General features: G+C 39.7%; 2 protein-coding genes across 3 annotated transcripts; one reads left to right on the forward strand and one right to left on the reverse strand.

The window, feature by feature from the left end:
- Positions 1–409: 409 nt before the first annotated feature.
- LOC148059715 (dynein axonemal heavy chain 12-like) lies at positions 410–22164 on the reverse strand. Its single transcript, XM_087781564.1, has 73 exons — positions 22016–22164; positions 21600–21687; positions 21484–21510; positions 21231–21420; positions 20595–20664; positions 20187–20345; positions 19919–20114; positions 19661–19849; positions 19433–19586; positions 19069–19160; positions 18822–19000; positions 18630–18765; positions 18430–18555; positions 18224–18358; positions 17957–18150; positions 17657–17891; positions 17398–17583; positions 17127–17327; positions 16859–17053; positions 16665–16786; positions 16463–16598; positions 16249–16395; positions 15885–16004; positions 15651–15807; positions 15402–15574; positions 15183–15335; positions 14876–15115; positions 14571–14816; positions 14382–14501; positions 14193–14302; positions 13225–13408; positions 13025–13165; positions 12881–12964; positions 12626–12814; positions 12430–12549; positions 11072–11260; positions 10862–11013; positions 10653–10791; positions 10418–10584; positions 10095–10350; positions 9729–10025; positions 9475–9653; positions 8799–8991; positions 8559–8720; positions 8259–8453; positions 8068–8201; positions 7836–7998; positions 7682–7762; positions 7374–7550; positions 7168–7299; positions 7019–7108; positions 6809–6949; positions 6492–6733; positions 6257–6404; positions 6035–6180; positions 5755–5969; positions 5493–5685; positions 5238–5430; positions 4997–5169; positions 3932–4072; positions 3704–3862; positions 3345–3640; positions 3004–3257; positions 2784–2924; positions 2581–2718; positions 2286–2519; positions 2017–2205; positions 1476–1579; positions 1208–1412; positions 989–1126; positions 825–916; positions 700–767; positions 410–626 (listed from the first exon to the last, which is right to left on the reverse strand). Exons 1-73 carry the CDS (start codon positions 22162–22164, stop codon positions 433–435), a joined length of 11853 nt encoding a protein of 3950 aa, XP_087637690.1. The 3' UTR covers positions 410–432.
- A 1109-nt stretch (positions 22165–23273) lies between these two features.
- On the forward strand, positions 23274–25956 carry LOC148059716 (glucose-induced degradation protein 8-B homolog). 2 transcript variants are annotated; one of them, XM_087782136.1, is made up of 5 exons: positions 23274–23380; positions 23680–23804; positions 23875–24071; positions 24676–24873; positions 24975–25956. In XM_087782136.1, exons 2-5 carry the CDS (start codon positions 23687–23689, stop codon positions 25146–25148), a joined length of 687 nt encoding a protein of 228 aa, XP_087638262.1. In that variant the 5' UTR covers positions 23274–23380; positions 23680–23686; the 3' UTR covers positions 25149–25956. The 2 variants fall into 2 exon arrangements, with proteins under 2 accessions (XP_087638262.1, XP_087638261.1); XM_087782135.1 differs by having other exon boundaries at positions 23319–23384.
- The last annotated feature ends 952 nt before the right edge of the window (positions 25957–26908 follow it).

Consider the following 26908-nt stretch of genomic DNA (forward strand, 5'->3'; position numbering starts at 1 on the left):
CCCAGCCCAAGACTTATTTTGACACACTGAGCTCCTGAACAACATGATCATTCAGGTACCGGCTTCACTTTAAAGAAGAAATGTTTAATTCAAGTTTTCTAGGAGAATTCGCAGACATGGTAAATTGTTCATGTGCCAGGGACATTCCCATTGAAAAATGCATTAAGTGATATTTTATTCCTTTGAAAGACTTTTTTTTAATAGATAGAGAGTATCCTTGTATCCAAAAACGGAGCAAAACATCAACAACTTTAGTAAAGAATAAATAGAACAGCCAGAGTACATTTATATATTTTATTAAATTCTAGAGATTAATAAAATAAACTAAAAAAATCATAAAAATATAATTTATTTCATAGACGCTAGACACATTTGGATCATCATACGTTCATTCAATGATGGCAAGAATTGTACGACCATCATGATTTCTCCTCAGTCATCAAGCTGAGAAAGCAAAGCTACGCCTCTCTTGATCCAGTGTTGAGGAGGTTTGTCGGTGGGCAGCGTCATTGAAATAATGTAGTTGGTGGAGTGGCCTGTGGTGGAGAGGGTTCCCTTCCTCTCGCTGGTCTTGTACAGTGGACACATGTAAAGCACAGCCTGCTGAGCATTGCTAAGTTTCTTACCTGACGGAGAGAAATGAAGGTGAAAAATCGAGGTGATGGAAAATTACTCACTCTAATCCAGTTCCATACTTACTTGGTTTAATCCAAATGATGGGCATTGTGTCAAATAGAATCTTGGGATACTGCTCACCCAGAAAGCCGCTGTTTTAGAGGGCGATAGTCAATTATCGAGAGCTAGCATTACAGAATGAATCATACCTTTCTTTGTCCCAACGTGCTCCATCCAAAAACAATCCATTGGTGTAGACCCCATCATCAGGACAGTTGTCCGACTCGTCAATGGGAAGAACCTGTGCAATAAGATTTAAAAAATAATAGTTTAGTCCCAGCCCATGTTAGTGAAAAGTCTGTTAAGGTTAAACCTCGAAATCAAAGATTAATAGATCGATGGGGATCTGATATTTCCTGGCGTAGTTCTGCATAGCTCCAGTAAGAAAGGCCTGAGTGAAGAAGAAGCCTGACAGCCAGAACACGTTAGGCTTATTACTGTCAAACCAATCCTATGGGCAAGAACAGAAAGACTCATGAGAAACAAGACATTTAATTGATCAAACACCGATATGTGAATAGTAAAAAGTTACCTGTAAAAACTTAAGTCTAAGAAGGAAGTCATTGATGTAGCTTCCCAACGGTTTGAGACTCGGATAAGAGCGCTTGGCCCATCTCTCTGGAACTTTCCCTATGAGCAATGCGCCAGCGACCGCTTCCAGCTCTGCATCCATAACCACCAGACCCTTGATGGCCTTCAGCAGGTTCTGCAGACTAACACGAAGTGTGCTGCACAGCCTAGAGGAGCACATCGTAATTTAAACATTTTCTCTCGGGACTAAACATCAAGGAGTTTCTTACGTGTTGTAGCGCTCCATCTCTTGTACAAGGACAGTGTTCATACTCTCCTCGTATAGTACGGGGTACTTTGCAAGAACTGCCTCTGTGTCAAAGTTGGCTGGCATCTATATAAAAAAAGGAAGTTTTAATTGGAAGTGAATGTAGGAAATGCTTCCAGTGTACGTGGATCTGAGGAGGTTGTCGGATGTATTATTTCTCGATCTATTCTGTCATCTTATTTAATGGTAATCTGGAACAATATTCGAAACGAAATTCCAATCTTGATCCTATAGTTGCACTTAAATGTATGTATTTTTTGGTAGTGGACAATATGACTTTCTTAGCAATCACCTGTTTTGGGCCAGATTGCGAAGACAGTTAATCGCCTCGTCGAAGCACATGAATACTTTTAGTGAGGTCAAAGTAACTTGAGGTGTTGCTCTTACGACAATGAGTTACCAAAATAAGATTAAAAAGACAGATTTTGCCAGGGCTGACTGCTTTTCTCTTGCACATCAACATCATATGACAACAAAAATGATCTAACTGCAATGATAAATACCTTGGTCAAAATGTCATTGGCTATTTCATAGAGGGCGCTGTCACCCCCCGAGCCCGATCCTCCTTTACTACCTCCTCCTTGTGTGAGAAGCAGCGAGTCAAACAGCAGTTTTGTTTGCTGGATGTCTTTGGAAATATCCGCATTTTCATGCATCCCAAAAACCTCCGGTTGTTGACTAAGAGGAAGTCCCTTCATGAATAAAAAAAGAAACAAGTTTGCAAGAGTGAATTTAAAAAAAACATCTGAAAATGATATCATATTAGCTTTACCTTGATAAATTGGAGGTACTCATTATATTTCGATTTAGGAGGAGAATAGTAGTCACCACTGGGAGAGAAATTGTGACACGATTTATCAATCACATCCTGGTTGTAGAAGTTAGCCAACATGGTTAAGAGCAGCCGTCTGTCCCAGTCGTCCGTCACACGGCCTCCGTAGTTACACTCCCCAGTCAGATAACTTATGGCATCAAACGGAACCTCATCGTATTCATTCACAAACAACTGCAACACAAAATAAAGTGAGTAATACAACAATATAATCTGTTTTAATTGCTAAAGTTACCTGTAGCTGCCTGATACTGATATGTAGGTCAGATTCGTTGAAGCCGTAAGGAATATTCCAGCCAAGGGGACCAAACTTTTTCCTTTCTTGAACAAGAGCATGAAAGAAGCACAAACCATACAGAAGCTTCTCCCAAACCTAAGGAAAGATAATCCATGAATGCCACGTGTGTGTGTTCACATGTAAATAGAATCCTGACTCACCAACTCTTTCGCTTTGCAGTTGTGGAAAAAGTTTGTATCGGACAGAGGATCCGTCACATAGGATTGGAGCAAGTTAAGACGAAGCCCGGTCGGAGGCTCATTTGTCATTTTGACCCCATTCTGCAGGATTGTCACTGGAAACTGATAGCAGAAGAGAAAAGGAGAGACAACAGTCAAGGAAAGCTTTATTAATAGAGACGCTTCTGACAAACGTCCTCACCTTGGGCGAAGGGTAGCTTGTGAGCCAAAGACGGAAACTCGGGTTGCACGAATCTGGGTGCAATTCCTCACAAATCTTTTCCAAACTTGTCATCCAGGAAACGGCCAAGTGACAGTTCTGCAAACACACCCATGTACCGTCCTGCATGGCGGAGAAAATCATTTTTGCCGCAATCGGTCCTTGACCCTGACCCAGGGAGATGGACTGGAACTTATTACCACCCATTTCCTTATCATTAGCAAACTTTAATAAGCCTGAGGGAAGATTTGAGAATATTAGTGGTAGGTATGGAATGTTTTTGGTTGATCTTGGTCATAAGAAGATAAAGGTTCACAACTTACTCGCCATGGGATCAGCTCCAGGAGACAACACAAACACGAGTGGGATGGTGGCGTCAGAATCCAGGTAGCTCTTCGTCAGGTCAAAAGGAGGCGGCTGTACAAACTTCTTCCCAAGTTTGATGGTGACAAATTTGACCACAGCAGGGACTATTTTGTCAGGCCTGAGGCAGCGAACCAAGATCATCTGCTGCAGCTCATTGAGTTTGGTACACCACGGGGAAGGCACAGGGGCATTACAGGGGTCTTTGCTTTCATAAATGGGTCTGAAGTCTCCCGGAGTCTCCATGAATGATTGCCTGTGGAATACATTTCAGACTCACCATAGATTCTCGTCTCATATTCAGAAATGAATTTCTTACTTGACTCCGTTTAATCCAGGTAGATCGCTGGCTCGACATATTTCATCCCAGCTTTTCTCCTGTAGCCAGCTTGGATCGGGGTTCGCTAGTGTGTTCTGTAGGCCCACTCCTCCCGTCAGAAAGAACATGAGGTCGGTGTACTCGATGTCATCTTTTGCCCTGAATTAAAATAAAGCGTAACATTCATCAAATGCTCAGAATCTTGAGGCAACTGTCGTGATCACTTACAATAGCAGATTACAGCAGAGGAGGAAGGAAAACAGCAGTTTATCCTTCTCAAACAGAGATCGACAGACGTTGCTGTACAGATTGTAGGTGAAGTAATCTGTGAGCAACTCAAGCCTCGTTTCCAGGGACTCAGACTTTTCACTAGACCAACAAAAAAAAAGGTTACTTCTGTTGAAAGCTGCCCAAACTTCAAATGTTATTATTTTCATTTATTGCCCAAATTGTAAATGTTTCATGACATCAATGTGTTACAATCCTCTGCCGTCACAATAACTTTTCTTATTATTTGTCAGCCTTTAGCGTGGCTCTCCCAGGCAGTTTTGGACCGGACGATTTTGAAACACATGGGGTGCGGCAATCTGCAAATGATCCTGCCTTCTTATATGCCATACTTTCCGCAGACCTGCATCAGCTTGTTTTACAGTTCTGTCTGGTCTGACTCTGACTTTCTCTCGCTACTATGTTCATTGGTTGACCTTTTTGGATTTGAGATTTCATTTTCCCTGGCAAAATTTTTGGTGACCTGTGTGTCCGGCGGTCAATCTGTACAGGACCTTCTCATATTTGATTATTTTGATTTATTGCGACTTAGTCCCAATCTTGTGGACATTTTTTGTTCTGCACATTGTGATAAGTGGACTGTGTGTTTTGTGAAATAAATTGTATATTTCATAATTTATATGTTGCGAGTGCATTGTCTTCTGCTCCTGGGTCTCTTTTCTTAAATTTGGAACAATTACAAAGGTCACTTGTGAAGGTTTTTTTTTTAATATCATATTTATTTTTAGTTCATATTTGATATAACTGAAATATGTTGTGTAACATGTAGTGCCTTTTTTTCAACTAACATTCTTTTGAAAAGGTATTGCTCTCATATTTTTAAGAAATTTTCTTTACATTATCTTCTGCCTTTAGAAGAATCTAAACATTTTTTCAAGTGTTAGTTACTTTTACAAAGTCAGCAAAAAAGTTTGAAAAGCTTGCTGGCTAACAAGAAGCATAACCTCGAAGGTATATAACAGATGTGTTTAAAACTTTAAAAAAAAGAATACTCGCGTGAATTACCTGTCTTGGATTGATTTGATGAAGAGGTTGACAAACCAGGTGAGAGAATATTGATACATGGGATCAATGTTGGTGAGATCAGCGATGGTGAAGAACAGAATAGACGAGTGATTGGCAACTGATCTGTAACCTTCTCTGGATTCTGCGATCTTGATCTCTGTTTTCTCCGCGATCTGAGAATAAAAACATCTTTGTTAGACATTTAGATTCCAGATAAAGATGTTGTTTTATGTCCACTCACCTGTTGTTTCTGACTGATCTCATTGGACATGATCTTTGCCGAGTCTAAGATCTGAATGGCACTCTCATCTTCAAGGATGTTTCCCTCAGATGATGAGAGTGTCATCAGAATCTTGTCCTCAATTTCCTTCAACTGCCTTTTGTTTTCTGCCGACTGCAAGATGAGAGCGTTTCTCTCCTCCTCCAGCTCTGGTCTGTGCAGCGAATTAAACACACGCTCAACTTAACAGACAGAATCAAATAACATTGATGTTACCTCTCTTTCGCTACTACGATTCCCAGCAGCTGATCCTCCAAACCTTCTGGGGTGATCATGAAGTTGAGTAGGGTCACTTTGGTGGCCAGTTCTGGGAGATAATGGGGGTTCCTCAGCTTGGTGGTGACATAGAAGCGGAAGTTGGGGGAGTACTCGATCACATTTTCCCCCAACCGGATGCACTCAACACCACCTTAGTGGATTAAGACATGTTTTAATTTAGGATATAAGACGTTGACATACCACCTGACATCTTCCCTACCTTGTTTAAAAGTCTGTTTGAGCAGCAGAGGCTCAAGGGAAGGATCCAGCTCCTCTAAAACATTCTCCAGCAGCAATGGCGTGCCAAATTGAATAGCATTCTCCAGTGTCCTCATGTAGTCTCCATCAGTCAGTTTGATCACGTTCAAGTTGTTCTCCTTCTCAGAGTTCTTCACCCACTTGTTGGCCTGACCTTGAGGGTCAATCATCAAGGGCCTGAGGAGCAGATCTAGATGTTAAATCTTGAAGTCAATTGTATTGTTCTCAATGGAGACTCATACCATCTGCGTGAATTACTAACAACGACTCCATTGTCAACTGAGAAAGAATCACTAGGAAGACCAGCGATGTTCCAGGCTCGTATTTTGATGGCATCTCCCAAAGTCTTACTAAGCGAGAAGTCATCGGATGATGGAATGTTCTTGGACTAAATATAGAGATCAAAATATAAATGTTTCACCCTAAAAAATGCTAGGTTTTTATTTTTAGAAAAACATATTTACCTGGCACAACTTGGTCCACGTCTTTGTGATGTCTTGTCTGAATCCAACAGTGAAGGCCCCCAGGTAGGATATGACCCCAGCAGAGATCAGAACATCTCCTGTCAGGTTGTCATATGTGTTCTGCAGATCATCTGCTGCTTTCGACCATCTAGAGAAATCAGTTAATATCATTCAGTTAAATTAAAGTTAAACATAAACAATAATTTGCTACGATAAAGCAGAAAAATTGTGTGACCTTGTCTTCTCTCCACCCAGACCACCAATGAGCTTTTCAGCTCTGTCCAACTTCTTGGCACACATGTCCACCTGATGCTCCAGCTGTGCTTTCTCTTCCGTTTTCTCCTGAAAGGTATTCTCCAGGTCAGCTAAACGGTCCATCACCTCTTTGAGTTCTCCTCTCTTCTCCTCCAGAACAGCCATGGTGGCAGCCAGGGACTCCTCCGCCTCTGCAAGCTTTATCTTTTTAGGAGCCACAACCTACAAGAGAATGCAAATGATGAATAACTAGAAGATGGAAGGAAGCAGGATTTAAAAACAAGGAAATAATCTTACCTTCGCCACCCTATCATAAGATTCCATCGCCTTGATCCACTTGCAAAGTCCAGCAGCTGCAGAAGAGGCTTTGGCCACAACAACGGGGTCAAAGTTTTCGTCGACTATAAACTCACTTCTTATTTTTTGCATCACAGAAACCTTATAATCACAAAAGAAAAATCTTTATATGGTTGTCTGACTACATGAACACACATTTTCAAGACTTACCGGAATATTATCCTTGTCATATTCCTTAAGATCCCTCAAAAAGTTCATATCACTAAGTAGCTTCTTGCTTGGACCCCAGTAGTCCATAATCTAGAGAAGCAAACGTGTTTCAGTAAAGTGGTATAATTTCATGATGTTGCATCAGAAACCTTTTTCCCTGGCGTGTTTGGGTCAGCGACTCTGTCCGGTTTGATCTCCTTCATGACGCAGACAGCCGACATCACCAGCTTGACACCAGAAGGAGGGTTTTTCATCGACTTCACAATCGTGACATCAGACGACTGAAAAAGAGGGAACATCTTAAGTTATAGAACAGTTCATACAATTTTTTTTTTTAAGGAGAAAGTGTGCTTACGGTCACTGTGTTCAGGGCGCCAAGAGCAGCTTCCAGAACAGGAATAGCCTCAGCTAGTTCACTCTCACATTCATCCTTAAGAGCCTGAGCACTAGCTGCCTTCTTTGTAGCCGCTTCTTCATCCTCCCCTACAATCTTACTCTTCGCCTCCACCGCCACTGACTCCACTTGGATTATCTGGTAGAGATGATGGTCAAGAGTCAAGAGGCATAAGGATGTCCAAGAAAGTGAAACAAATTGACTGAGGATATCAAGGTTTACTGATAAGGCAATAAAAATATCGCTTCCCAATACAGCAATGAAAGTACCTCCATCATTTTTTTGTTTTCAATTTTTGCCACCTCCAGTTTGGGCTGTAAATCGATCAGCTCTTTCTTCATTTCTCCAACCTGGACGCAAAAAAAGTTTCTATATACTTTCTGCAACAACCTTTCCTCAATTTGAGTCTCAAAGCGACTTTACCTGAGATTCTGCAAAGGCAAGCTTGTCCAAACCACCTGTGTATCTTTGTTTCGCTTTCATTACAGTCTCTCTTTGCTGAGTCAGCAACAGACGAAAAGCTGCAATTAACTCCAGATAGGACGTAGGTGTCACATAATTATGTCGGCCTAGATCCACCAGGAATCTGGAAAAAAAGGTTACATGTGTAGCAAAGGCTTTTAGCAAAAATAGGAGGATTATAGGCAAGCCTTACTTTGTTGAAAGATCTTTTGCAGTTGTATGGAATGTCTTGCAGATTGACACAACATCTTGTCTCTCTTTGTCCCCCATTTCTATGGACTCCAGGAAAGAATAGGCGACCCGCTCCAAAGCTTCCTCAGGCCACGGCTGTCGACATAAAGATACATGAAGAACTGCAAACCATTGCAAAAATCCACTAGCTACCTGGAACCAGTCGATGGTGCAGCAGTTGATCAAAGATGGAAACTGTCTCAAGCGATTTCGAAAAGCATCTCCAATCGGACTGAAGGCGACGATGATGTGTAGGTTTTCTCTGCAGCGGGTCACATAGTAGGCGAAAAGACTCAAAGGACTTAACTCCAGATTCTTGTTTCCTGCCTGAGCGAAAGGACGAACTGCCTGGAACAAAATGTCAGATTTAATCAGGGAGTCTCAACCAGTTTTTTACTTAGTGAACCCTTCCTATGATTCGGTTTGGAATGTCAAGACAACACTTCATCTTACCTCCATTATCTCTTGTTTCTCGTCATTGGCAAACAGATTAGGCACCTCTCCTGTATTCAAAACGCTGTCCACGTCTTCCAGAAAAGCCTCATCTTTAATTTGAGCATCGGTCAGCAAGAACACTGTTTTTTGGCCTTTAACACCTGCATTTTTTAGCAGCATCTGAAAAAACGAAAAAAAAAAAAAATCAATGAATGGATTTTCTTTAGTGCTTACAAGGGAATGGATTCTTAAACCAACCTTAAGATCGTCTCTCCACTCTGGAATGCCGTAGCTCTTAGAGATTTGCGGCTGAAAAACCGTCATGTGGGCCATGAAAGTGGCCAAGCGAGTGATGGACTGTCGCCCGCTGCCTCCCACTCCAACAAGAAGAGCGTTTCCACCTGGCTGCTTCAATACACGGCTGATACGTGACAGATGCTCCAGTACGTACCTACCAGTTGCAGATAAATATATGATTCATGAGAATTACAATTATCATTATTATTGTAAATATAAATGTACATTAATTGGGCAATTTCAAAAACCACATCTGAATTGTACTAAATTAATATAGCACAATATAAGCACATACAAATCTAAACATTTGTTTGAATTGTATTTTGCCTTTGATACTAAAGTATATGGTAAAAAAAAAGGGGTTTGCTGTTACAGAAACACTATATCTTTAAATGACATGTCAGGAAGCAGATCAAGCTTGCTGTCAAGTGGACAAGCAGGCAAGTTCTAACACCGTCATTTTTCATAATGCATTTAGGGGAGAATACCATTGAAAGAACACATAATTGTGCCATTTTTAAGATGCAGTGCATCTTATAAGTTACAGGTTGGGAGGGGAATAGCTGATGTTCAAAGTATACATTAATTATTTTCTAAGCGATTCGTTCCAATGGTAAGAAAATGAGTCCAGAATTACCGGAAAATAACGAGATACATCCGATTTCTCTGAGTTAGATTAAATTCATCGAGACAACCTTCTACGATTTCAGCAAAACTCTCTATAGAAGGAATCTCAGTGTATAAGCGAGCATCGTCCTCCAGGTCCGGCTCCATGTAGTCACCGAACAGCAGATTAAGCAAGTCTGACTCCACCAACTGATGATAGAAAAAAAAAATTGTTTGCCAAATAGTGTTCTAGTCTCGAATCTTACGAGGAACAACAACACTTACTTTACTTCCTTTTTTCAGGTGTTCAAACACTTGGTCAAATGATTCTTTGAAATGTTCCTTCAGGATGCCTTGCATAAGCTCGTAGAGCCACGCCCGATCGTCGTCGTCCACGAGGCGGTCATAATAAACTCTGAAGACCTCATGGACAAACAGGCGGATCATGGTGCGCTTGTTCTCCAGTGACTGTTTTTTCAAGAGCAAACAGCCTTGAATAACTCGAGAGAAGTCTCTGAGGTTGAAAGTGTAGTGAGACTTTGCTGGAGTGGGAAGCAAGTGTTCCATTGCCTTCTTGTAAACCTTCAGACATAAAAATAAGTTTATTTAAAGCAGAATTTGAAACCGCGCAGAAGAATCAAGACGTCTTACCTCCATTGTTGCCGTTACTATCTGGTTGCCCACAGTGAAGTACTCAGGAGGGAAGGCATTATTTTTAAGATAAAAGGCCACCACGTTTGAAAAGATGCGAACCATCGTTTCGTCACTGAAGGCGTTTATACTGACAATGTTGAAGTGTCGCAGCAATCGAGATGTAACAGCGTTACGTCCTCCACCAGGGGGACCCATGGCTGCAATGAGCTGGAGGTCCACAAGGGTAATTCTAGTGGTGTCCTTAAGATCGTACCTATAAGACAAAATATTATTTCTCTTGGTATTCTCACACGGAAATGTAGTTGAATGGTTGTTCTTACCAGTTCCCATGATCTATAAACTGTCGTAGAAGCTCCACAGGTGGTTGTGCTCCAAACGTCTCCAGAGCAGGCATGCTCATATCGTCGACGAAGATGACACACTTCTTTCCCATCGGGGGTCCGAAGACCCCTTTTCTTCTTTTATCCAACCATGACATCATGATATTCTTAAACATTCAATACATGTGTCAAGTTACAGACAGATTGACTCCTAAAACTGCTGCTGTAAGCTTACCTGTGTCTGGTTAGCACTTGTTCGAGCGGAAAAATTGATGAAAAAAGGTACATAACGATCTTTGTCTAGATTGTTCATCAGCTTCTCCTTAACATAAACTGACTTCCCGGTACCAGTTGGACCCACAAAGAGAATTGGCCTTCAAAGAATGACAAGTCGTTTAAGAAGTTGTTTTAAAAGTACAGGCGCTTGATCAATAGTCTACCTACATTGCATATGTCAGACAAAGATGCATCAGGTAGGTGTACCGAACTGTATCGATTGTCGGCACTATGATGTCCTGCACTTTAGCGTTCTTGTCTCCCAGATCGGCATCCTGGATGGATTCATTCCAATTAACCCACCTTCCTCGTCCCTTAAACTGAGCACAGCATCAGGCTCTGACGAAACCCCAAATGGTTATATAATGTGCATTCTACCTCATAGCTGTAATCGTAAGCAAGGCCTTTGTCTTCCAGCGGACACTCCCATTTCCCCACAGTTTCAGGGATCGGATGGTTTTCCGACTTTCCCATCAGAATGTCCTTCACGAATTCGCTGAACTTCTCCCTGCTATTTGAGTCACAGCTGGCACCAACAGACCACACCAGCGAGAAAGCAAATGCCGCCTGTGATTTTAAAAACAGCGTGTAGACATTTAGAGGAATTATTTTGGTTGGTAAAACAAAAATCTGCATGTATGTATGCATAAAATCTTGATTAAAACATTGTAACGGCGTAAAGACAAGATTGATTATCCAACTATAGCAGAGGTAAATGACAGTGTGAAACGTAGGATCTACCTCATTTATGACCTGAGTTATGCAGTGCAAAAATTGTGTGCAGACACCTCTATAACCAGTGGGATTCAAAACACCTTTCCTGCTTCATTAGTCCCAATAAAGCTTTGTCCAATGTTAACATGTCCTCTTATTATTGAGTAAAATAATAAATAACCATATCGCTCCGTTTCTGGTGAGGATTGGCGATGGCCATGGTTCATGTGCTTCTTCTGTGCCACATCGGTCTTTTAATCCTTATGTTATCTAAGGGTCAAGTTGACCCGGTGGTCCGAAAACAAACGAGTTTGGGGTATCCCTTGTTTTGTCTCTGGGTCAAGGTAAGTAAGTAAGTAAGTAAGTCATTTTTATTTGTATAGCGCTTTTCCAGACCAGGTGAACAGGCTTTGAGCCACAACGCGAAGATAACACAATGGTTAAAGTCTAGAAAAGGTCTTTATTCACAATTTTTAATATATATATATATATTTTGTATAAGTGAATATTTTTATGATCAATTTTAAATTAAAATTACATTAAACAGATGTCAGTGAGAAGCCATGATTGTGATTCTTTGTTTTTGGGAAATATACATTTTCTGATTCTATCCTATTACACAATTTGTCAATTTTTGTTTTTCACAGTAAATTATCTGCAACATCATATCTGCTAAATTTCTAATTTTCCTGGAAGCTTAAGAGGTGAAAATTGAACGAGCAAAAGTCAGGATTTAATAATTATTACCGATTATTAAAGAAGACATACCACAAAGGCGGAATACCATACATTATGCACTATATTGGACAATACAATATAAGACGCTTATGTGTTATATAATGCACACTGGATTATTAGGCACGTCGTTTAAAAGAAACTCTGCTTTTAAGTGAATCTTATAGTTCAGAAAATACGGAAATTGCCTAAAATTTTTAGTTGTATTTCACACTGAATGCATCCGAACGTTTAGCATTTAAAAAATCACTATCTAAGATCAATTCTGTGTACAAATATATATTCACCTGGATCCAAATACGGAGGGTTTTATCATCTGGCTCCGTCTTTATTGGTTCCGTCAGCAGCATTTCAATCAAGCGGCATAAGGACACTGCTGTATTACTAGGACTGGATGGAACAACCTCCTTAAAATCCGAAAAAATAACATAAAAAAATAAAACAGATTTGGCATTTGAAGGTTTCTCTTTTGATCATACTTACTCTACAGTTTTTATTAACCATTCGGGCAGAAGGTGGAAATAACCACTTGAATAGCTCCATTATCAGCGTTGTGCACTCCGGCACTTTTAGGGCTTCAGGAAGGGTGTTCATCCATGATATCACTAACGGCTCCCAGCCTAACTGAGATGGCTCCATGTAGATCATACCGCATCGACTGACTGTGGCTGGCTGGACGGGGAACATAAATGTGGGTCAAATTGTGTTTAAATAAATCTGTCATTTGAAATTATTTACCGAAGCCTGTGACAGATCCATAGCCTCAAAAATGAGACTCATCTGATTGGACATTTGCATGATCTCGCCACTCATTAAGCATAACTGTTGAGGTACAAATCATTTATCATTGATTCTGAAATATTTGAGGGGGTTTTTTCTTACCTTTTTGTTGTCATCCAGCACAGTGTTCATGCTCTCAATCCACAATGTGTCGATGGGACCATCGAACACCACCCATTTTCGCTCTGGAGTCTCCGCTGAGGCGTACTCACGAAAGGTGTTGGCCACGATCCCATCCGTCCACTGTTAACAAGATTTCATGTTTGATTTTTCTTGTTTAACAATTGACAGTATTGGCCTACCTCATGAGAAACCAGATCAAATTGTCCAAAAAGCTGTCCCATGGTGATGGACTTCGGATTCAACGTTCTATAGATGACCTTCTCTTCTTCACCGTATCCTTTTTTATTCATATATGTCAACGCATCAGCGAGCACTTGCAGCACCTTAGTCTTCCCTGCAAATGGTTCTCCAACCAGCATAAATCTAATATTGAAAAAAGACACACTTTATATTAACATCACTCAAAATCAAAGTGCAACAGTTTGCATTGTTTATGTTTTGTGACATCTTACAAAACATTGACGGTCAACATTTTTGTTAAAGGCCTTTTTTACTCTGAGCCTAATATAAGGGAACATCTAGCGATTATTATTTTTAATCCAGCGTGTCATGACACTCAAACCTGACTCATTTTCTTAAACTTGTCTGCAGCAGAGAATAAATACAGCGGGGCAAAAAAGTATTTAGTGCAAGTTCTCCCACTTAAAGAGATGAGAGGGGACGATTCATTTCATCATAGGTATACGTGAACTTTGAGAGACAAAATGAGAAAAAGAAATCCAGAAAATCAATGTCTGATTTAAAAATCCCACAATTCCCCCTGTGTGATTCTGGGATTTCACTCACCGTTGTTGTGATCATTTTGACCTCATGGGGTGAGCTCTTGCGTGGAGCGTCAGATCGGGGATTATCATTGGTTTTGTATGTCTTCCATTTTCTACAGGTGTGTGCAAGCCAGAAATCTTGCTTGTTCGTAGGTGACCAAATACTTATTTTCCACCATAATTTGCAAATAAATTCTTTAAAAATCAGAAAATGATTTACTGGAGTATTTTTTTTTTATAGTTGAGGTATACCTATGATGAAAATGACAGGCCTCGCTCATCTTTTTAAGTGGGAGAACTTGCAGGATTGGTGACTGGCTAAATCTTTTTTGCCCCACTATATGTAGATAATACAGGTGTTTAATAAGAACATTATCACCTACCCATGTCTGACGATCATCATCTCGTACGTCTGAATCATCTTCTGTATAAAGACGTCCGTGGGCTGAACATTGTGGTTTTTACAGCATAGTTCAGTGGCTTCCAAAAACAACTAGGAAGAAACAAGACGGCAGCGTATTAGTACTGTGGTAACAATACATATAACCATTATTTATTCCTTCATATCTGACCCTGTAGTCGGCCACAGGAAGTGTAATTCCAGGAAACAAATCACTTGTGATTCCATTAAACAAAGGGATGTCATGTGAGAGAAACTTGGGCTCGTTAACGTCTGTTATGGACCTCAAGAGCTGAAAGTGACGAGAGAAGAAATATTAGAAAATAAATAAATTACTTGTTTTATCAATAATCCTGAATACCAATATGTCTTCATTTTCGTCAGGAAAACTGAGCTTCAGGTTTCCAGCAGCCACAAGAACAGCTTTCACAGCCCTCATGCCGTAATCGTAGTGGAACTGGGAAGAGAGCTGCTCTGAACAAAGTCTGTAGGTCATCACGATCTTGACGGAGAGAGGCTTGGCGTTTATGAATCCGTACGAATACAGCGAGATCTCGGCGATCAAAGCATAGTTAGGGACCATCATGGCGACCGTTCGGAACAACACCTAAGGAGTGAAGATGCTTTTTAATGGAAAGTAAATTAATAAAAAATGTGATGTTTTACCTTAAGATTGTCAGGAAGTTCTGATCGTCCTGCGTAGCCGGGATTCATCGTGATCGATACAAAACAGTTGGGGTTTAGTTTAAGCATCGTCCCTTCAAAGTCAAACTGAATCAACTTCAGCTCGACTGCTCTCTGGATGCAGAGCACCTGCTGCGCCACCACAGACAACACCTCCAGCTCGATCCGGTTGAATTCGTCAAAGCAGGCCCACGCACCGGACGAAGCCAGACCTTTGAAGAACTGAGATAATGACATCAAGGTTAACATGTGTGTTTAAATAATAGGAATGTTTTTGTGCCTATCATACTTTTCCCATGGCAAGGTAGTCCAACCCATCGGAACAGTTGAAAACCACACACTGCACAGCCAGCGCTTTGGCAAGATCCTTTGTGGTCTCAGTCTTTCCAGTTCCAGCGGGACCCTCAGGAGCACCCCCCAGGTTCAGGAAAAACGCCCCAATCTTCAACAAAAACATTTTTTTTAATGTAAATCTATTTCAAGGTTTTAATGCAATAGTCTGTGTTACCAGTGTTCTGTAGCATCTGTCCGTCAGTGGGGTGATGACCAAACGTGGAGAGTTCCCCAAATACTCATAAGCATACTTCACATCACAGTTAATGATGCGGACACGGACGTTATCAGTGCTCCAGTAATACCGGAGCTGGGCCAGCCACTGGAAGTCTGCATCCGAGGAAATACCTGATGGAAAATAGACAGATATGGTTGCTTTCTGATTGATGGAGAAACGTTTTTTTAGATCCTTTATTAGACAAACCTTTCTCGATAAGGTCCATGACTACGTCTCTGGCGTGGACATCGATTGTGACCAGAGCTCCGAGCGTGGTCCGCGTCTGCTTGGCCAGTTTTCCTCTCACAAGTTCTACGATATCTGTCAACTGCTTCTGGAGCTGCTCATAGTAGTTGTCTAGACCCTAGAGACGGAAAGTATAAAATCAGGATTGGCTTCCTTAAGTCCACAAGCAACAAAAAGAGAAGATGTCAAACTCACACCAGTGCCAGATCGAATAGCTTCATGCACTTCTGTGGTCCAAAAGATCTGCGAGGTGCATAAAACCACCTGCCCGGGCCACTCTTTCACCCACTGGCTTCTTTGAGTCTCAGCATAGGCCTGTGAACCACCCAAATAATTGAAACATGCACACGTATAAATGGGGAACCATAACCCTAAATCAGCTCCCTTAACCCTAACTTTAAACCTAAACTTAACTTTAATCTTAACACTTACCCTAACCTCAACCCCAACCATAGCAACCCTAGCAACTCTACCACTAATCCTTAACCTTTGTGGGTCATTGTATGTAACGGGTCCTTTTCAATTAGGCATGTCAGGGAAGTTTATGAAGTGACCTCACCAGTCTTGAGCGTGCAATGACATCTCTGACACTGCGAAGCATCAGGTCTTCCACCTGCACCAGCCACTTCTCCACGGCTCCTTTGGCCTTGGATGTAGAGATGAGTTCAATCAGCTCGACACGCTCGCCTTCACCACTATACATGGCCTGAAAAAGCACAGGGAGGCTTTTTAGACGTCATTAAAAAGGAATCATACGTCTTCAGATGTCTTGCCTGTATGTCCAGATTAGGCAGGAAGTCCAGTTTTGAGATGCCCTCAAAGCATTTTTTCAGATGGGGTTGTACTCGCAATGGATCCTTTGTCTCGGACAGAATTTCCAACATCTCATCGTTGGACAAAAAGAAGAACCTGAAGGCGGAAAAAAGCAAGATTTAAAAGGCAATGACTTCAACACTTTTTAATTAAATCTGTTACCTTGGGAAGAAGAGTCGTTTCTTTTCCAGATACGCATTCAGTCCCTTCATGATAGTATCCAAATGCAAGTTTGACTGCAGCAGTTTTTCCAACAAGCCAGGCATCGCTGTCGCCGGTAGAATCTACAGGAAATTAGAACTATTATTTAGGCGTCGGAAATGTTTCCTTATGTTATTATTCAGCTTGTAAACAACCATTGAGTTGTTAATGCAGTGCTTCATGATATCCCTCCAGTTCTTGTCCACGATCTGAAAGAGTTTCCCCTCCTCTGGAATTTGCTGCATGATGTCCTGAGAGGAGAATATAGGCTCCAGGTAAAGCCACTGAGCCTGCACCTTCAGCCACTCATCTATCGTTTCTTGAATATGGAGAAGACGAGCTTCCCACTCCTGACAAGAAGATAATGAATCCAAATGAGAAAGTCTTGTTGACATACAGTGGATTAATTTGGTTTTAACTTACTCTGATTTCCTTCTCAAAAGGCTTGATGAAGGGAGAGCTCCTCATGGTTTGAGTCTTCACGATCTGGTCATCCAGCATCGTCTGAATCTCATCCACCGCGGTCAGGATCGACACCCCAGTTTCTCTATAGGGTTGATGGTGGAAGGATATGTTATTCCAAATGGTGAGCATAGTTTCCATCGCCTTCTCCAGGGAAAACTCCTGCGAAACAAGAAATACAACATTGATTAAATCTTTAGTTTCAAATGTATAATTCTGATATAGTTTTTACTTTAGTAGCTGCAGCACTGATAGACTCCAATGGTTCCAAGTGACATGTTAGATTCTTTTCTAGAATTAAGCGTAATGTAGTGTTTTCGTTTGGGGTGAGGTCAAATCCCACGATTTCGGACATTTTTTCCCAGTGGCGTGGTCTCATGCCTTGGTTGCAGAGTACACACACAATGGGGATGAATTCCTGTTGATACAAAACCAAAACATTAGTGGTGAGAATAATCCACTAACATTTGATTCGACTTGTAGACAAATACCCTAAATTCTTTGATCTTATCCATCACATTGGTGCACAATTGCATTGTGGGGCTTAGCTGTTTGGACGGATCCTCATCTGGTCGGCGCCGAGCCATCTTCTTCTCCGTCTCTTCATCAGGTTTGAACGGCTTCTGCTGGAAGAACTTCATCATCTTGAACATTTCCCGGAAGCATTCGTCCACCCTTCCTGCCATGCTTTCCCCATCAAGGTCATCAAAGGCCCCATCCATCCACCTACACAAAGAAAACAGTTTAATAAAATATATTTTAAGCATAAACCACAATGTAAAACTGAATACTTTTGCTCCAGACACTGCCAGTTGAGAACAAATTTGAATAGATTCTGGTATGGGTCAACCGTTTCTTGGATCACTTGAGCCTCTGGGTATTCCGTTTCCTCAAATTCAAAGAACTTCTCTTCTTTGTTGATGAAGATGATCTCCTCCTCCGCTTCTTCAACAAGCTTCTTGAATGTCCTGACTTCAGCCATGTACTGTCAAAAGCAGCATTTATTACCACACGGCACAAACTTGTGAAAACTATCTACCAATTAAATTAAAAGGTACCTGTTCCATCATATTAAGCTCAGAGTAATAAGGCAAAATTTCAATGCTCTTTCCCAACTTCTCCAAATGTTCGACCAATTTCGTTCGCCTATCCAGGAGTGACTTCTGTTCTTTATTCTTGGACTTCTGGACAAGCTACAAAAGACAGACAAATGACTTGTAATAACATCACAAATCTGTTGTTAAATACTAAAAGCTGTATTTACCTCCAAATTGTTGTCAAAGATATCCAACATTTTCTGCAGCCAGAGGAAGACCGTGGTGTTTAATTCAGGGTCATCCGGATCCATGACGTGGAAGTCAAGTAAGTAGATCAGTCTGTACGAAGCGTCCTAGCATAACATGGAAATAATCATTATTAGAAGGTACTCAATAATATCTTAAAAGTGACCAGAAAATGTATTACCGTTATGTGTTCCTTAAGTTGCGGGATAGTTTTGGTTTTGGTGAATTCTATATATTCCAACATCTGGGTTATTTCCTCTGTCGTTTCCGGAACCATCAGAGCAGTTTCTTTGATCGTTTCGAAGTCAGAGCAGATCCTTTCCAAACAAACAACAGTTAACTAGAGTCGGACTTTGAAAAACCTGATCCCTACTGTAAATTATGATCCCGGTGATCGTCCATCATTTTATTCAGAAGTATCAGAGCAAAGTGCTGAGCTTTGTTGACCAGGCCCTCCTTTAGCTCCTCGCAGTCCAAATGGACCATTGGAAAGTCGACTTTATCAGACAGGTTCAGGATTTCTTTAGACAGTTTGATGAATTTTTCTACTTGCTGCAAAATACACACCCAGTTACAGAAAGGAAAACTACAAGGATACAAGTTTCAAAAAAAGAAAGTACCTTAATGTATTCGTCGAAGGAGTGATTTCCTTTGATGAACTTTTCCACTCTGGCTTTTGCCTTTCCATTAACTAACCAGCTATATTTTTTGACTAAAATGTGAATCAGAATGAAAAAAAAGTATTTTAGACAAGCATTATTTACAATAATTGATGAGTATAGAGAGTAAGAATCTAAACAGAGAGATCATTCCTGTCAACAATATACAGAATTCTTAAAATCCAATTATATACATGGATAATAAGAGATAAACAATTGTGTAAAAATAGGAAATTAAATCATAATATGGGACTTATAGTGGAGTTATTTGCTATTTGAGAGCTTCTCTAGTTCTCGATGAGCATAGAATTAATGACGTTTTTACCAAATGTCTTAAAATGTCGATCCGGGTTCTCTAGATTCCTCCCCACTACGCGTTTTACAGTCTCCTGAGCCCAAGCCAGGACGTGATCGGCAACTTTAGCATCCACATATCTAAGAGAGATCGGAGTTAGCCAGGACTGAACCGTCTTCACTTTCTGTGGGGAACAAAAGAAAAACAAAATCAAACATTCCATAATCAAGAACATTTAATGTTCAAAATGTGTTTCACCTGTAGCGTGTTAGTGATATAGTTAAGGATCTCAAATATGGCCGCTTCCAGGTCCTTCAATGTGGGAAAAATATCCATCTTTTCCTGCTTAAACGTCAGCGCCATACAGTACAAGGGCGTGCAGAAATCATCAAATGGCTCAAACAAATCGACAAACTCTTCTACGCTTCTCTGAAGAAGAGATTTCAGCTGGGGAAATCAAAAATTGTTAAAAACACAGAAACTCTTTTTTGTAGTGTTTTCTGTAAAAATGATCACCTGGTTCGAAAGAAGCGTCTGTGCACAGTTGAAGAAGGAATCTATTTTTTCTTCTCTGACACCTTCTAAGGTTTCTTCGTTGGTTAATAAGTGTATAACTTTAGGAAACCAGGAGTTCATAACACGGTTCTCTACTCTCCGACAATCTTCTGCTACTTTCTTTAGAAGGTCTTTGCAATCAAAAGGACCTGCAACTCTACAAAAAAAAAAGAAAAAAATAAATGAATTAAAGCACATAAAAGTGAGACTTTCTTTTGCTGTGTCTTACTTGTACGCAGGAAAGTTGACGAGCACTATAGGTGTGAATGTCGAGTAACAAAGATCCAAAAGAGTTTGCATGACTGGATGGAGGACATAAAGATTCTTTCGGATCATCTTACGGTTGTCGATAAAGCTGCTCATCCATAAAAAGGAATACTCCAGAATCCTAGAAAAATAGATGAGGAAATGAAAAGGAGGCCATCAACACCGAGTCTGGTTCTGTTCAAGGTTTCTGCCTTCTAGAAGATAGTTTTTCATCGCCAATATGATGCTAGGATTCACTTATTGTTGAGTTGCTAGGATTTGTTTTTCTTTTCTCCAATGTAGTCTTATATAAACTGTAAAGTGTCTTGACATAACTGTTGATATGATATGAAACTTCTAATGTAATGTAATCAAAGCAATGAATTCCTACTTTAGCGTGACCGACGTCTGTTTGGCTATGATGGTTCCTTCGGTCTCTGGGTTCTTCAGTATCGTGTCCACTGGAAAGAGAGAGAGTAACAGAATGAGCATCTAACTAATCGTACTTTTTTAAATTTAAAATGTAAACTAGAAGAAGCACTGAGACGGCACATACCTCCGACAACATGACTTAAAGATAAAGAGGATGCATTCATTCATGTTGGCTGGATTATGTCTTAACAACTCATTTCCAAAGATAGCTATCTTGGCTAGCGCCCAATGTGTTATCGTAACAGATGACATCACTTATATCAAATTAAAGTTGATTTCTTTTAGTGGTCCAACTTTGTCCTGCATTTAATAAAGTCAAGTTTTAAAAGTTTTGATGCTAGTTCTGAATGGAGCAGCACGGGTATGAAGCCATACAAGTGACTAATGAAAACCTTCCTAGATCCAGATGGAGCTTCGGAACATCACCGATTTCATCAGCTTAAGATAGGATTAGTAAATTCACAGTAACAGCTAGAGTAAAATACATCTTTCGGAGACTGTAGGGGGCACACCTTGAGAAAGATAAAGATAGCTAACTAGCTGTTGCAACCTATGAATAGATAAAGCTGGAAGCAGAGGAAACTTGTTGTTGTACCTATGTGCTCCATGATCACGTCGAAAAACATTTCGCTGACTTCCGTGCAGAGCTCTTGGAGAAGGGAATACATCGCAAAGTTGTCTTTAAGCTTTGTTGGAACCCGGGCAACGATGGAATCCAACCAGCGGTCCGGGATGGGCGAGAGCGGGCGACTCTCCATGAAGTGCTTCAGTGACATCCAGTTCATCTACATGTTCAGGAATATACAATGTGTTCAGACTGGCTTCAAGAGTGAATGAAAATAACTCACCCGTCTTGTGCGTTCATCGCTCAGCATCTGCAAAGCGATGTCACTCAATAAATTACTTTTTATTTGGAAACTGTATCATGAAAATAAGATGATTTTTAATGGATCGATCCACTCACTGAAAATGGAAACACTGGCTCGGCCCACTGGCAGCTCACGTGGCCCTTCTCAATGCTGTGTCTGTAGTAATCCATTGCACCAGACACCCTGGCGGAATGAACGAATCATTTATCAACGTTGTTCGATCACCTTTATTGATAAGAGTGATTCATTTTATAAGCATGTGTTACACAATTAATCGTCTGTGTTCGAACAGATTTCAAGGTACAGCTGTGTAAGAATATTATTGAAACAATGAAATGTTTGTTATCTTTTTATTTAATTACAATAAACTAAGCATCACATTAACTGACTCATATCAACAAGGTATATTTACTTATTATAAAAAATAAGTAGGTTATGTGTATTTTAAATACTAGATATTAATAAACACTATAGAGGGGGGGGGGTGTTTTTATTTGAATGTGAAACCTACATTTGCATGTGTAGTCGACGCTGCTCCTCGCTACTCCTCTGGTGCGTGATCAGCCTCTGCCTCCGCATCTCCTCCTCGTCTATCGCTGCGGTGCTCGCCTCGTCTCTGCCATCTTTTGGCGGCGACCCAGACTGTTTCGCCTTTTCCATGATGACAGGACCTTGTTCTCTGGGGCCCTAAACAAATCAGGGTCCAAATAAGTCAGTAGCTGAGCAGATGATCTTCACAGAATATCTTAGGAATGCTTGAACTCATATCAGATTAAATGAATAGAACTACTCTCTACTACACTGTGCAAGTATTTTTCAAGATTAATTTAATTTAAGAAGATTTAAACGTTAGATATTGACTCCAAGTTAATATTCCTTTTTTTATAATATAGCTTTATTATTATTAATGTGTTAGTATAAAACAACTGTGTTGGAGTTAAAAATGTTAGTTTTTATTGGCATGCGACACCCACAATGTTAATTTACTAGAGTATATATTTGCAGCATTTACCTTACTGGTGTTCCTTTTTTTTCTGAACCCTTAGAGTTGGATATTAAATGCTGCTCTACTTTTACCCTTGATTGTAAAGACAGTCCTTTCATCCTTTGAAATTCGAGCTCACCTCATATGACTGAAAAATCACATCAAAGACAATTACTATTAAATGGAGAACAACTTTAGAGCACATAAATCGAAAAACAAAAACAAATAACTATACGTGAATTATAGAAATAAGAATGAAAACAAAAACAATATCCATACAAGAAGAAAAAACTTGGTATTTCATTGGTATATTAGGGCATTTTTGGCAAGAAGATCAAACCATTTTCAAATGTATTCAGTGCATATATATATATATCTATATATATATAGTCGATACAAAGTACAGACAACAGGAACCTGCTTGAGTTTATATAATATACTGTAATATACTTTTGCATAATATACTTTGAGCAAATCCCTAAAACTTTTTTTTTACCAAATAAATATGATTCTTAACCCGAAATGACCATCAAATTGTGTGTTTTTGTTTATTTTAGAGCTTGAGCATCATCTTTAAATGTTTGCAGTGAATTGTTTTGGAAGGAGTCTCATTTAAAAAGGTTTGAACGCAAATAAGTGAGACCCTCATATATTTAAGAATTCTTTTGAAAAAAGAAATACTTTAAGCAAAAAAATACTTATACTTACAGTATATATATACTTATATATTTATCATCTTAATCAATGCTGAACATTGCCCGCAGCTCCTCTAACGGGCTGCAGGGGGCAGCAAGCGCATGAGTCTGTAAGCAAGCGACGTTGCCATCAAAGAAGAAGAGTACCTCTTCTCCGCTTGCTAGCTACTGCTGGGAAGTAGCGACTAAAAAACAGGTTTGTCATGAAAAATGCCTTAATTTCCACGAAAGGTCGTCGATCGAAACGACATAAGACGAAATAGTCTCCACCTTAACGTTCCGCGGGGCGTTTAGATCGCTAAGATCGTGCGAAATAATATGACGATGTGTTTGTTTTGGTTCCTCCTGATTGAGAGTCAGGCCTCAGTGTTGTGTTTTCATCACAGGCCGCACCGTTTTCCCGGCTAGCGTGTTGATCATACTGTGGATTTTAGAAGAATTTGAGGATGTTTTATGCTTTTTTTCACATGAAATCGTATCCCGGCTCTCCTCCAGGATCAACATGAGTTATGCAGAGAAGCCGGACGACATAACGAGGGAGGAGTGGATGGACAAACTGAACAATGTGCACATCCAGAGGGCTGACATGAACAGGCTCATCATGAATTACCTCGTCACAGGTGAGGATCCACGCTTTTTTGTGTCTCCATGATCTCTCTTTAACGCCAAATCACATTTGTTACCCACCAGAGGGATTCAAAGAGGCTGCGGAAAAGTTCAGGATGGAGTCTGGGATCGAGCCCAGCGTGGACCTGGATTCACTCGACGAGCGAATTAAAATCCGAGAGATGATCCTGAAGGGTCAGATCCAAGATGCCATCGCTCTGATCAACAGTCTTCACCCGGAGCTGCTCGACACCAACCGTTATCTCTATTTTCACCTCCAGGTAAACATTTGAAAATCCAGCGTAATCAAATAGTTATCGATCGTGTGCGATGAAGTAAAAAAAAAAAAAAAAAAAAAAGTTTTGTTGTGTAAAACAGTGATTTATCTTCACATGTTAAACTAAGGGTTGAGATTATTTTCAGAGTAATCTGTTCCTTTTCAGAGTTACAGGCAAAAATGTATGTTTATTTTAATGTAGCGACTGGAGCTCTGGAAAGACCAACTTAAAAACATCTAAATGCCTCCGTACTGCTCGTCTTTAATGTCCATCTTGTATTGAAGCCTCGACAAGAGAATATTTATTAATGTATGTTATTAAGTAATTTTTATTTGTATAGCGCTTTTCCAGACCAGGGTCACAAAGCGCTTAAACAATCAAAACAATATTCAATAAAGTATATATTTTAAAGAACAAGATAAAACTGATAACACAACAGGAGTTCAATGTGGAGGCTTCAATACAAGATACATTTTTGCATATAACTCTAAAAAAAAAAGATTACTCTGAAAATAATCTCAAGCCTTAGTCTACATGAGGGTGAATCTACCCTATAAACTCAAAGACAACATTATCCATAAATCTGTGAATGTCTCGTCTTTTTCAGCAACAGCATCTCATCGAGCTGATTCGTTTGAGGGAGACTGAGGCGGCTCTCGAGTTCGCCCAGTCTCAGCTGGCAGAGCAGGGGGAAGAGAGCCGAGAGTGTCTCACCGAGATGGAGCGAACGCTGGCGCTGCTGGCGTTCGACAACCCTGAAGAGTCCCCGTTTGGGGATCTGCTCAACATGATGCAACGGCAGAAGGTACGAAGGTTTTTTTTTAAACTTCTCCTAAACTTTATTTGGGAGAAACTGATGGCGGCTAAGTCGAGCTCTAAATCAATTATCGGTCTCTTCTGTCGCAGGTATGGAGCGAGGTGAACCAGTCTGTGTTGGACTACGAAAACAGAGAATCCACCCCCAAGCTGGCCAAACTCCTGAAACTCCTGCTTTGGGCTCAAAACGAACTCGACCAAAAGAAAGTGAAGTATCCCAAAATGACCGACCTGAGCAAGGGAACTATCGAAGACCCCAAATAAGACCAGCGGTGAAACAGAGAGAGAAAGAGAAAGAAAGAAAGAGAGAGAGAGAGCAGAGTGTTACAAAAAATGGACACATTTCCTTTATCTATTTATATCCCAACAAACTGACTCGTATATAGATAGTACAACCTTTTTTTGTAAGGGTTGTTTTTTGATACTTGGGGGTTTAGGATGTGCGAACTGGACTGATGGCATTTCAAAAACAAATATCTTTCACACTAGATTCAATTGCAGACCTTCCTTCTCAATTTTGCTATTGTATGTGTAAATTTGTATTATTTTTCTTTTTGGCATATTTCAGATTCACTAGTTTTTCTGTCTGTTGGCAGGGAACGTTGGCTTAGGAACATGTGAATTAAGCCTAAATTAGGCTACTTTTTGTGTGACCACTTTGAATGGGCTCGGGAATGCTGTCCAGGGAAAGTCTGCACTGCTTCTATTTAAACTCATCGCTCACGGAGAAAACGGATTCCTTGTTTCAGCTAAATGTCATGAGCTTGTACTTTGCGTGGTAGTCAAATAAAATAACTCGGAATGTTTCAACTACTGTGAAGTTCATCATGTCATATATGACGGTAAACAAAAAAAGTGAAACGGCAAGATTTAGAGAACGTGTGCTGTGACTGTATACGCTTAAAAGTCAACAATATCATAAATGTTAATAATATACATCTATATTCACGGACACTCTGGTGAGAGTATTTTCATGTAAGGAAATCAGCAGGAAACCTTCGCGAAAATTGGATGTTTGTTTTTCCTGATTTTACAATAAAATTATTTTAAACCTGGGAACTCCAACCATTTACACGCTTGTTTGGTGTCTGTTTTTCTCCTAAACTAATACATCCATAATAAAATTACATAACTATGTTAACATCAGTTTAGATACAAAAAAAAAAGTATTTCTCTTCTCCCTTTCAATAGACTGTTAATTTATTCAAATTCGATGAATCTTCTATTGTCCTTTACATCATTTTACAGAATATTTGTAGTTTTTTTACAATTGTACACACTTTTCTCTTTTAAACTGCAATCAACAAATTGTATACTGTAATTTATTCAATCAAACACCTTCAACTGTAATCAAATCTTTTTTAACTGTAATTAAACGGTTTTATCTGTTAAACCATTTAAAACTGTAATCAAACCATTTAAAACTGTAATCAAACAATTTTCAACTGTTATCAAATTATTTTAACTGTAATCAAACAATTCTTAAGTGTAATAAAACCATTTAAAACTAATACAACTTTTCAACTGTAATCAAACAATTTTCAACTATAATAAAACTTTAAAACAAATTGAACTGTAATCAAACCATTAAAACTGTAATCAAACAATTGTCAAGTGTAATAAAACCATTTAAAACTGTTATCAAAAAATGTTCAACTATAATCAAAACATTTTCAACTGTAATAAAAACAATTTAAAAACTGTAATCAAACAATTTTCAACTGTAATAAAACCATTAAAAATGTTATCAAACAATTTTCAACTGTAATCAAACAATTTTCAACTGTAATTTTCCATTAAAACTGTAATCTAACAATTTTCAACTGTAATCAAACAATGTTCAACTGTTATCAAACAATTTTCAACTGTTATTAAACCATTAAAACTGTAATCAAACCATTTACAACTGTAATAAAATCATTTAAAACCGTTATTAAACAATTTTCAACTGTTATCAAACAATTTTCAACTCTAATAAAACCATTTAAAACTGTTATTAAACAATTTTCAACTTTAATCAAAAC

Source organism: Callionymus lyra, chromosome 19 (genome assembly GCF_982586985.1).
Source record: "Callionymus lyra chromosome 19, fCalLyr1.hap1.1, whole genome shotgun sequence".
In the NCBI taxonomy this organism is placed as follows: Eukaryota; Metazoa; Chordata; class Actinopteri; order Syngnathiformes; family Callionymidae; genus Callionymus; species Callionymus lyra.